Source organism: Coregonus clupeaformis, chromosome 34 (assembly GCF_020615455.1).
Source record: "Coregonus clupeaformis isolate EN_2021a chromosome 34, ASM2061545v1, whole genome shotgun sequence".
NCBI classification, from domain to species: domain Eukaryota; kingdom Metazoa; phylum Chordata; class Actinopteri; order Salmoniformes; family Salmonidae; genus Coregonus; species Coregonus clupeaformis.
The window spans coordinates 13,621,222-13,634,246 of NC_059225.1; the positions used below are offsets into that span (position 1 = coordinate 13,621,222).

The following is a 13,025-nucleotide window of genomic DNA, read 5'->3' on the forward strand; positions in this document are numbered from 1 at the left end:
GCTCGAAGGCCCCCATGGAGGAGTAAATATTCATAAATAAACGTTAGCTAACATTGGTAGTATTGATTTGAAATATATTTTGATTATTTTACATTGATCACTACACTATGGCAGATGATGGCGAATTGGAGAAGTATGTTATAATCTATCCTATTGCCAGACTGGGTATTTCTTGCTTGATGTGAATTTCAGGGGTGTTTTAAAGGGAGAGCTAACGTTAGCCAAGTAGCTAGCGTTAGCCAAGTAGCTAGGTAGCTATGTCAATGTGATTTATTATGCTATTAACATAGCTAGTTAATTGTTTACCTGCTCAGCTGCTAGGTAGCTTGCTATTCATGTTATGCGTGTCAATGATTAGCTAGTTATGTTGGGCTGTTATTCAATTATTTGTAGCATGACTAGCTAGCTAACTCACATAGGGAGAATATAGATTGATGTCTGTGTGCGCCATTGACATTAAAATAATATGTGCACACTTGTCTGGGATCCGTGGTCAAAGGGAAGCTGTAACAGTTGATCCGTGGTCAAAGGGCAGTTATAACAGTTGTTCCCACTGAGACGGGATACTACTGGCTCAGCAGGTCAACCCAGGACACACGTGACATGACTGACTGACTATCGTAGACTGGCATAGTAATCTCTCTCTTCTCTCTCTCTCTCTCTCTCTCTCTCTCTCTCTCTCTCTCTCTGTCTCTCTGTGTGTGTGTGTGTGTGTAGACGTGCAGTGGAGGAGCTGCTGAAGGAGACCAATAGGGCTCGCTTGCGAGCAGAAACCATGGGTCCAGCAGGCTGGTGAGTGGGATACGTTAAAAAAATTTTTAATTTAGCAGACGCTCAGAGTTACCAAAGGATCTGGTAAACAATCTGTTATGGGTGTTTGGCTTTCAATGCAGAATGTACTTGACACATGGCAAGGTGTGAAAGACCAAGACAGACACATATCAAAGATAATGGCTCATATTGAAAGCCTTGCTGGCTTTGAAATGTTCATTTTGGTTCAACTGTCTTCCAGGATTAAATGTCCACTGCGCAGCACCAACAAACGTTTCCTGCTCAACACTCTGCGCACCACCATCCCACAGCGCCGCCCTGCTGGCCGCTCAGGAGAACAGACATCAGAGTGTAGGCGGCGCAGCAGGACCCCATCCACAGACCACAGAGACAATCACAGACGACAAGGGGACGAAGACAGTCATAGGGACAGCAGAGAACATAGTCTTAAAAATGGACACAAACAAGACAAAGACAGCAACACGGGCCACAGAGACGGCTACAAAGACAGAGGGGTCAGAGACAATGACAGATACAGTCATAGAGACAAGAAACACCGGGATAAAAGTGTCCCTGGTCACAAAACACACAGTCCCCATTCTAAAGAACACCCCCCATCTGAAGTCCCTTCCTCTTGTAGAGACCGCTCTCTCCACCGATAGTAGCTCCTCCTCGTCAGACCACGCCCACTCCATAGGCCACACCTTCTATCAATCGAACCAGCACACTCACGCGCACCCGTCAAGGACACACCCAGTGGGAGGAGCCACATGTGACATCATAACCTTGTAGGGAGGGCTGTAACTGCATTACCAGAGGAGGTTTTCTCCCTCGAAGACATACAGTGGGGAAAAAAAGTATTTAGTCAGCCACCAATTGTGCAAGTTTTCCCACTTAAAAAGATGAGAGAGGCCTGTAATTTTCATCATAGGTACACGTCAACTATGACAGACAAAATGAGAATTTTTTTTCCAGAAAATCACATTGTAGGATTTTTAATGAATTTATTTGCAAATTATGGTGGAAAATAAGTATTTGGTCAATAACAAAAGTTTCTCAATACTTTGTTATATACCCTTTGTTGGCAATGACACAGGTCAAAGGTTTTCTGTAAGTCTTCACAAGGTTTTCACACACTGTTGCTGGTATTTTGGCCCATTCCTCTATGCAGATCACCTCTAGAGCAGTGATGTTTTGGGGCTGTCGCTGGGCAACATGGACTTTCAACTCCCTCCAAAGATTTTCTATGGGGTTGAGATCTGGAGACTGGCTAGGCCACTCCAGGACCTTGAAATGCTTCTTACGAAGCCACTCCTTCGTTGCCCGGGCGGTGTGTTTGGGATCATTGTCATGCTGAAAGACCCAGCCACGTTTCATCTTCAATGCCCTTGCTGATGGAAGGAGGTTTTCACTCAAAATCTCACGATACATGGCCCCATTCATTCTTTCCTTTACACGGATCAGTCGTCCTGGTCCCTTTGCAGAAAAACAGCCCCAAAGCATGATGTTTCCACCCCCATGCTTCACAGTAGGTATGGTGTTCTTTGGATGCAACTCAGCATTCTTTGTCCTCCAAACACGACGAGTTAAGTTTTTACCAAAAAGTTCTATTTTGGTTTCATCTGACCATATGACATTCTCCCAATCCTCTTCTGGATCATCCAAATGCACTCTAGCAAACTTCAGACGGGCCTGGACATGTACTGGCTTAAGCAGGGGGACACGTCTGGCACTGCAGGATTTGAGTCCCTGGCGGCGTAGTGTGTTACTGATGGTAGGCTTTGTTACTTTGGTCCCAGCTCTCTGCAGGTCATTCACTAGGTCCCCCCGTGTGGTTCTGGGATTTTGCTCACCGTTCTTGTGATCATTTTGACCCCACGGGGTGAGATCTTGCGTGGAGCCCCAGATTGAGGGAGATTATCAGTGGTCTTGTATGTCTTCCATTTCCTAATAATTGCTCCCACAGTTGATTTCTTCAGACCAAGCTGCTTACCTATTGCAGATTCAGTCTTCCCAGCCTGGTGCAGGTCTACAATTTTGTTTCTGGTGTCCTTTGACAGCTCTTTGGTCTTGGCCATAGTGGAGTTTGGAGTGTGACTGTTTGAGGTTGTGGACAGGTGCCATTAATACAGGTAACGAGTGGAGGACAGAGGAGCCTCTTAAAGAAGAAGTTACAGGTCTGTGAGAGCCAGAAATCTTGCTTGTTTGTAGGTGACCAAATACTTATTTTCCACCATAATTTGCAAATAAATTCATTAAAAATCCTGCAATGGGATTTTCTGGATTTTTTTTTCTCAATTTGTCTGTCATAGTTGACGTGTACCTATGATGAAAATTACAGGCCTCTCTCATCTTTTTAAGTGGGAGAACTTGCACAATTGGTGGCTGACTAAATACTTTTTTCCCCCCACTGTACATAACCATTGAATGACTGGAAAGACATACATAACCATTGAATGACTGGAAAGACATACATAACCATTGAATGCCTGGAAAGACATGCATAACCATTGAATGACTGGAAAGAGTGTGTGTGTGAGAAAAATTGGGGTTGCTGTTGTCAGTTTGTGACAAGCATAACTGATTAAATTGCATTTGTTTCTACTGATCTTTTAACTGGAAGTCGTGTCCATCCTATTCTTATTCCCCATTTTGACAAAAACTGTACCCCGTCTTGGACTCAGCTCTGTTATTTCATTGTGAATCTCGTTGGTACGATCTGTAAACTGACATGATGGCATAGTATTAGAGCCAAGTCCTGAGCCAAGTGCAAGTTGCTGCATTGTATTATCTCTTGAGATATCTAATACAGGGAGTAAATTAGTTCAGGTTATCCAAGTCACGCCCACATGTTCTACAGTGGTATACTGGCTGGGGTTGTTTTCCACAGTTGTAATGTGCCTTATAATCCAGCAGGTGACGTGTGATCTCCGCATTTACCCAGGGCCTTTGACGTGTGCGTTGTAATACAGCAGAGATGTTTTTGCAGTCATGTCCCTGGCACTATAGATAAGGACGAGTTTTTTTCCCAACAAAGCGAACAGACTGGGCCTTATCTAACATTATAATTATAGAGCCCAGGGAGGTTTGCCTGGTCAGGTCAGCTTGTTAAGAAAAGCTCTTGGTCCTGGTGAATATATTCTTCTAGTGTTAACATTACTCTTCTCATGTTAATGATTTTTCCCTCAAATATAGTTTACATAATATTATGCCCACAAAATAGCACTTAAAAATCCCATAATGTAGATAGTATATTTGTTGCATAATCCTTTCGATTTGCCATGAACCTGATTGCAGTTGTTATTTCACATTGTCTCTCATAGTTTGATTAATGGTGCTGTAATTTCTTCACTCAGAATAGATTTGATTTTAATTATGTCCTTTGCATTCGGTCGTTACTCACCGTTGGTCATGTTTACATAAGCTATGGCTGCCGCCATGGGTAAGTACTTTTTATCGTGTCTCCTACTTTTGACATGTATACCTGCTTTATCAGAAACGGCTTTGTTTGTGAAATAAATAATATCTACTGTTTTCGTGACACTCCTCGGGTTCTGTAAAACCTGTTCTTTGCATTCCACTTGGTTTTTCTCGAATCCAATATCCAAAATATGTTACTTCAATAATTTGCTTTTTTAATTACATAGAAATAGGATAATACAACAACAACAACAATATTTTATTCTTCTTAGGCCATCATGGTTGTTATTAATTTGGAAATTATATATACTAGTGTGTCTGTATATACAGTGGGGAGAACAAGTATTTGATACACTGCCGATTTTGCAGGTTTTCCTACTTACAAAGCATGTAGAGGTCTGTAATTGTTATCATAGGTACACTTCAACTGAAAATCCTGAAAATCACATTGTATGATTTTTAAGTAATTAATTTGCATTTTATTGCATGACATAAGTATTTGATACATCAGAAAAGCAGAACTTAATATTTGGTACAGAAACCTTTGTTTGCAATTACAGAGATCATACATTTCCTGTAGGTCTTGACCAGGTTTGCACACACTGCAGCAGGGATTTTGGCCCACTCCTCCATACAGACCTTCTCCGGATCCTTCAGGTTTCGGGGCTGTCGCTGGGCAATACGGACTTTCAGCTCCCTCCAAATATTTTCTATTGGGTTCAGGTCTGGAGACTGGCTAGGCCACTCCACTCTTGGTAAAAGACCAAGTCCATATCATGGCAAGAACAGCTCAAATAAGCAAAGAGAAACAACAGTCCATCATTACTTTAAGACAGGAAGGTCAGTCAATACGGAACATTTCAAGAACTTTGAAACTTTCTTCAAGTGCAGTCGCAAAAACCATCAAGCGCTATGATGAAACTGGCTCTCATGAGGACCACCACAGGAATGGAAGACCCAGAGTTACCTCTGCTGCTGCAGAGGATAAGTTCATTAGAGTTAACAGCCTCAGAAATTTGTCCTTTGGTCTGGAGTCCAAATTTGAGATTTTTGGTTCCAACCGGCATGTCTTTGTGAGACGCGGTGTGGGTGAACGGATGACCTCTGCATGTGTAGTTCCCACCGTAAAGCATGGAGGAGGAGGTGTTAGTCCCCTGTAGCTCAGTTGGTAGAGCATGGCGCTTGCAACGCCAGGATTGTGGGTTCGTTTCCCACGGGGGGCCAGTATAAAAATTTATGCACTCACTAACTGTAAGTCGCTCTGGATAAGATTGTCTGCTAAATGACTGAAATTTAAATGTATTATGGTGTGGGGGTGCTTTGCTGGGACACTGTGATTTATTTAGAATTCAAGGCATTCTGCAGTGATACGCCATCCCATCTGGTTTGCGCTTAGTGGGATTATCATTTGTATAATTACAAGCGTTCCATAAGTGTCAAAGGCTTTTATTGACAATTACATTAAGTTTATGCAAAGAGTCTATTTTTGCAGTGTTGACCCATCTTTTTCAAGACCTCTGCAATCCGCCCTGGCATGCTGTCAATTAACTTCTGGGCCACATCCTGACTGATGGCAGCCCATTCTTGCATAATCAATGCTTGGAGTTTGTCAGAATTTGTGGGTTGTTTGTTTGAAGGAAAAGCAGCCAACAAGTGCTCAGTTTATGTTGGAACTCCTTCAAGACTGTTGGAAAAGCATTCCAGGTGAAGCTGGTTGAGAGAATGCCAAGAGTGTGCAAAGCTGTCATCAAGGCAAAGGGTGGCTATTTGAAGAATCTCAAATATAAAATATATTTTGATTTGTTTAACACTTTTTTGGTTACTACATGATTCCATATGTGTTATTTCATAGTTTTGATGTCTTCACTATTATTCTACAATGTACAGGCGTGGTCAAACATTTTGAGAATGACACATACAAATTTTCACAAAGTCTGCTGCCTCAGTTTTGATGATGGCAATTTGCATATACTCCAGAATGTCATGAAGAGTGATCAGATGAATTGCAATCCCTCTTTGCCATGAAAATTAACTTAATCCCAAAAAAAACATTTCCACTGCATTTCAGCCCTGCCACAAAAGGACCAGCTGCCATCATGTCAGTGATTCTCTCGTTAACATAAGTGAGTGTTGACTAGGACAAGGCTGGAGATCACTCTGTCATGCTGATTGAGTTAGAATAACAGACTGGAAGCTTTAAAAGGAGGGTGGTGCTTGAAATCATTGTTCTTCCTCTGTTAACCATGGTTACCTGCAAGGAAACACGTGCCGTCATCATTGCTTCGCACAAAAAGGGCTTCACAGGCAAGGATATTGCTGCTAGTAAGATTGCACCTAAATCAACCATTTATCGGATCATCAAGAACTTCAAGGAGAGAGGTTCAATTGTTGTGAAGAAGGCGTCAGGGCGCCCAAGAAAGTCCAGCAAGCGCCAGGACCGTCTCCTAAAGTTGATTCAGCTGCGGGATCGGGGCACCACCAGTACAGAGCTTGCTCAGGAATGGCAGCAGGCAGGTGTGAGTGCATCTGCACGCACAGTGAGGCGAAGACTTTTGGAGGATGGCCTAGTGTCAAGAAGGGCAGCAAAGAAGCCACTTATCTCCAGGAAAAACATCAGGGACTGACTGATATTCTGCAAAAGGTACAGGGATTGGACTGCTGAGGACTGGGGTAAAGTTATTTTCTCTGATGAATCCCCTTTCCGATTATTTGGGGCATCCGGAAAACACCTTGTCCGGAGCACTATCATCAGTCCTGTGTCATGCCAACAGTAAAGCATCCTGAGACCATTCATGTGTGGGGTTGCTTCTCAGCCAAGGGAGTGGGCTCACTCACAATTTTGCCTAATAACAAAGCCATGAATAAAGAATGGTACCAACACATCCTCAGAGAGCAACTTCTCCCAAAGACTCATGTGAAGGTGAAATTACAGAGGAGGAACTTCTGGATGCAATTAAAGACTTTAAGTCCGGGAAAACTCCAGGGTTGGATGGCATACCAATCGAGGTATACCAAACCTTTTTTGATATACTAAGAGGACCGTTATTAGCATGTTTTAACCACTCCTATGTAAATGGTAGATTATCTGACACTCAAGAAGAAGGTCTGATCTCATTATTACTGAAACAGGATACAAGTGGAAAATATAAAGATCCAGTCCATTTACAAAATTGGAGGCCCCCTTACACTTCAGTGTTGTGATGCAAAAATCCTAGCAAAATGTATAGCGCATAGAATTAAAAAGGTATTGTCGGATATTATTCATTCTAATCAGACAGGTTTTTTTACATGGAAGATACATTGGAGATAATATAAGGCAAGTATTGGAAACAATAGAACACTATGGAAAATATGGGAAACCAGGCCTGCTATTCATAGCAGACTTCGAAAAAAGGCATTTGATAAAGTTCGACTGAGATTTATATATAAATGCCTGGAGCATTTCAATTTTGGAGAATCTCTTATAAAATGGGTCAAAATCATGTATAGTAACCCTAGGTGTAAAATAGTAAATAATGGCTATTTCTCAGAAAGTTTTAAACTGTCAAGAGGAGTGAAACAAGGTTGTCCACTATCGGCATATCTATTTATTGTGGCCATCGAGATGTTAGCTATTAAAATCAGATCCAATAATAATATCAGAGGATTAGAAATACAGGGCTTAAAAACAAAGGTGTCATTGTATGCAGATGATTCATGTTTTCTTTTAGATCCACAACTAGAATCCCTCCACAGCCTCATAGAGGATCTAGATACATTTTCTAACCTCTCTGGATTAAAACCAAATTATGACAAATGTACTATATTACGTATTGGATCACTAAAAAATAAAAATTTTACATTACCATGTAGTTTACCAATAAAATGGTCTGATGGTGATGTGGATATACTCGGAATACATATCCCAAAGGAAATAAATGATCTCACTTCAATAAATTTTAATAGAAAGTTAGCAAAAATAGATAAGATCTTACTACCATGGAAAGGAAAATACCTGTCAATTTGTGGAAAAATCACCCTGATTAACTCTTTAGTATTATCCCAGTTTACCTATTTGCTTATGGTCTTGCCTACGCCTAGCAAACAGTTTTTTAAATTATATGAGAAAAAAATATTCAATTTTATTTGAACGGCAAGCCAGACAAAATTAAAAGAGCATATTTATATAATGAATATGAATTCGGAGGACAGAAATTATTAAATATTAAAGCATTAGACCTATCACTAAAATCTTCAGTCATCCAAAAGTTATACTTAAATCCGAACTGGTTCTCAAGCAAATTAGTAAGATTGTCTTACCCACTGTTCAAGAAAGGCCTTTTTCCCTTTATTCAGATTACAACCTCTCACTTTCAGTTATTTGAAAAGGAAATAACCTCCCAAATGTCACTATTTCTAAAACAAGCCATAGAAAGTTGGTTGCAATTTCAATTTAATCCTCCAGAAACGACAGAACAAATAATGCAACAAATATTGTGGTTAAATTCAAATATACTAATTGACAAAAAACCTTTATTTTTTTGACAGAATGTTTAAAAAAGGTATAATCTTCGTAAATGATATCATCGGTAGGACTGGTGGAGTTATGTCGCACATGCAGCTAACAAAAACATATGGAAATGTCTGCTCTACCCAAAATTACAACCAAATAATTGCAGCCTTACCGCAAAAGTGGAAGAGGAAAGTTGAAGGGGGAGAAAGTAAGGAACTTGTCTGTCGGCCTTGCATTAAAGAACATAATTGGTTAAGGAAAACTGTGATAAATAAAAAAGTATATCAGTTTCACTTAAGGACCAAAGGATTGACAGCCGTCCCATATAGATTGCAAAATAGTTGGGAAGAGATCTTTGACGTACCGATCCCATGGCATAGTGTTTATGAACTGACACGCAAAACGACACCGGATTCAAAAATTAGAATCTTTCAATTTAAATTATTATATAAAATTCTTGCTACCAATAGAATGTTATTTATATGGGGGATACAATCTTCCCAACTCTGCAGATTTTGCTGTGAAGAGATAGAATCATTAGATCATTTGTTTTGGTTCTGTCCATTTGTAGCTTGTTTTTGGACACAGGTCCAGGAATGGCTAAAGGATTGCAATATTTACCTGGAACTAACCTTGCAGATAGCATTACTGGGTGATCTGAAAAGTCATAGTCAATCAATCAATAATATAATAATACTTTTAGCAAAAATGTTTATTTTTAATTCACAATCTGTAGAAGCAATGAGAATAGAAAGGTTCAGAACTTTTGTAAAACATCACAGTACGGTTGAAATATATATGGCAAATAGAAATCCTATATGGATGGTGTTAAGAGATAGATGGGAGGTATTGAATAGAGTTGAAGGATGGGACTAATAACAAATAACAACAAATAATGGCAAAGATAGCTAATGATGTGGGCATACTGTGTCCATAATAAGTATATAGGTTGTATGTTGGGAGCTTTTGGGAAGGAGCACAGTTAGAAAGATATGGCATTTAGAGGCGGACCGGATGGACATCATGAAAATGATCGGAGAGGTTGAGAGTAGAAGAAGTTCAGGAGCAAAAAAATAAAATAAATAAATATATATATATATATATATATATATATAGAATTGTTGTAAGGTTGGCTCTGTCCATAAGGTGTGGATAGTAAGTATAGACCGGAAGTAGAGGCCTGGGCGTTGTTGTTCACTAATTTACTCCAAGTAGGGAAAGGATGGTGGGGTTGAGAAGTAATAAAGGGGAATATATATATAAAAAATAAAAAAAGACATGGGGGATTGGAAGTGATGCAGACAATTACATTGATAGAAGATACAATCTATCTGCAATATTAAGCTGATCCATTCCCCCCCAAAAAAAAAAAAAATTCTCCCAATCATCCAAGAACAGTTTGGTGACGAACAATGCCTTTTCCAGCATGATGGAGCACCTTGCCATGAGGCAAAAGTGATAACTAAGTGGCTCGGGGAACAAAACATCTACATTTTGGGTCCATGGCCAGGAAACTCCCCAGACCTTAATCCCATTGAGAACTTGTGGTCGATCCTCAAGAGGCGGGTGGAAAAAACAAACAACCCACAAATTCTGACAAACTCCAAGCATTGATTATGCAAGAATGGGCTGCCATCAGTCAGGATGTGGCCCAGAAGTTAATTGACAGCATGCCAGGGCGGATTGCAAAGGTCTTGAAAAAGAAGGGTCAACACTGCAAATATTGACTCTTTGCATAAACTTAATGTAATTGTCAATAAAAGCCTTTGACACTTATGGAATGATTGCAATTATACTTCAGTATACCATAGTAACATCTGACAAAAATATCTCATAACACTGAAGCAGCGAACTTTGTGAAGACCAATACTTGTGTCATTCTCAAAACTTTTGACCACGACTGTAGAAAATAGTAAAAATAAAGAAAAACCCTTGAATGAGTAGGTGTGTCCAAACTTTTGACTGGTACTGTATATTTTATATTTGAGATTCTTCAAAAAGCCACCCTTTGCCTTGATGACAGCTTTGCACACTCTTGGCATTCTCTCAACCAGCTTCACCTGGAATGCTTTTCCAACAGTCTTGAAGGAGTTCCCACATATGTTGAGCACTTGTTGGCTGCTTTTCCTTCACTCTGCGGTCCGACTCATCCCAAACCATCTCAATTGGGTTGAGGTCAGGTGATTGTGGAGGCCAGGTCATCTGATGAAGCACTCCGTCACTCTCCTTCTTGGTCAAATAGCCATTACACAGCCTGGAGGTGTGTTTGGGGTCATTGTCCTGTTGAAAAACAAATGATAGTCCCACTAAGCGCAAACCAGATGGGATGGCGTATCGCTGCAGAATGCTGTGGTAGCTATGCTGGTTAAGTGTGCCTTGAATTGTAAATAAATCACTGACCGTGTCACCAGCAAAGCACCCCCACACCATCACACCACCTCCTCCATGCTTCATGGTGGGAACCACACATGCAGAGATCATCCGTTCACCTACTCTGTGTCTCACAATGACACAGCGGTTGAAACCAAAAATCTCCAATTTGGACTCATCAGACCAAAGGACAGATTTCCACCGGTCTAATGTCCGTTGCTCGTATTTCTTGGCCCAAGCAAGTCTCTTCTTCTTATTTGTGTCCTTTAGTAGTGGTTTCTTTGCAGCAATTAGACAATGAAGGCCTGATTCACGCAGTCTCCTCTGAAAAGTTGATGTTGAGATGTGTCTGTTACTTGAACTCTGTGAAGCATTTATTTGGGCTGCAATTTCTGAGGCTGGTAACTCTAATGAACGTATCCTCTGCAGCAGAGGTAAGTCTGGGTCTTCCTTACCTGTGGCAGTCCTCATGAGAGCCTATTTCATCATAGCGCTTGATGGTTTTTGCGACTGCACTTCAAGAAACTTTCAAAGTTCTTGACATTTTCCGGATTGACTGACCTTCATGTCTTAAAGTAATGATGGACTGTCGTTTCTCTTTGCTTATTTGAGCTGTTCTTGCCATAATATGGACTTGGTATTTTACCAAATAGGGCTATCTTCTGTATACCACCCCTACCTTGTCACAACACAACTGATTGGCTCAAACGCATTAAGAAGGAAAGCAATTCCACAAATTAACTTTCAACAAGGCACACCTGTTAATTGAAGCTGGTTGAGAGAATGCCAAGAGTGTGCAAAGCTGTCATCAAGGCAAAGGGTGGCTACTTTGAAGAATGTAAAATATATTTTGATTTGTTTAACACTTTTTTTGGTTACTACATGATTCCTTATATGTTATTTCATAGTTTTGATGTCTTCACTATTATTCTACAATGTAAAACATAGTAAAAATAAAGAAGAACCCTTGAATGAGTAGGTGTGTCCAAACTTTTGACTGGTAGTGTATTTTGATTTGTTTAACACTTTTTTGGTTACTACATGATTCCATATGGGTTATTTCATAGTTTTGATGTCTTCACTATTATTCTACAATGTAGAAATAGTAAAAATCAAGAAAAACCATTGAATGTGTAGGTGTTCTAAAACTTTTGACCGGTAGTGTGTGTAATATATATATATATATATATATATATATATATATATATATATACAGTGAGGAGAACAAGTATTTGATACACTCCCGATTTTGCAGGTTTTCCTACTTACAAACCATGTAGAGGTCTGTAATTTTTATCAGAGGTACACTTCAACTGTGAGAGACGGAATCTAAAACAAAAATCCAGAAAATCACATTGTATGATTTTTAAGTAATTCATTTGCATTTTATTGCATGACATAAGTATTTGATCACCTAACAACCAGTAAGAATTCCGGCTCTCACAGACCTGTTAGTTTTTCTTTAAGAAGCCCTCCTGTTCTCCACTCATTACCTGTATTAACTGCACCTGTTTGAACTCGTTACCTGTATAAAAGACACCTGTCCACACACTCAATCAAACAGACTCCAACCTCTCCACAATGGCCAAGACCAGAGAGCTGTGTAAGGATATCAGGGATAAAATTGTAGACCTGCACAAGGCTGGGATGGGCTACAGGACAATAGGCAAGCAGCTTGGTGAGAAGGCAACAACTGTTGGTGCAATTATTAGAAAATGGAAGAAGTTCAAGATGACGGTCAATCACCCTCGGTCTGGGGCTCCATGCAAGATCTCACCTCGTGGGGCATCAATGATCATGAGGAAGGTGAGGGATCAGCCCAGAACTACATGGCAGGACCTGGTCAATGACCTGAAGAGAGCTGGGACCACAGTCTCAAAGAAAACCATTAGTAACACACTACGCCGTCATGGATTAAAATCCTGCAGCGCACGCAAGGTCCCCCTGCTCAAGCCAGCGCATGTCCAGGCCC

At 40.4% G+C, this 13,025-nt stretch overlaps 1 protein-coding gene across 1 annotated transcript; it reads left to right on the forward strand.

Annotated features, from left to right (window-relative positions):
• Window positions 1-15: 15 nt before the first annotated feature.
• si:ch211-140b10.6 (protein POLR1D-like) lies at window positions 16-1,656 on the forward strand. Its single transcript, XM_041861317.1, has 3 exons — window positions 16-133; window positions 718-792; window positions 1,013-1,656. The coding sequence occupies exons 1-3, from the start codon at window positions 108-110 to the stop codon at window positions 1,431-1,433; spliced, it is 522 nt and encodes a 173-aa protein (XP_041717251.1). The 5' UTR covers window positions 16-107; the 3' UTR covers window positions 1,434-1,656.
• The last annotated feature ends 11,369 nt before the right edge of the window (window positions 1,657-13,025 follow it).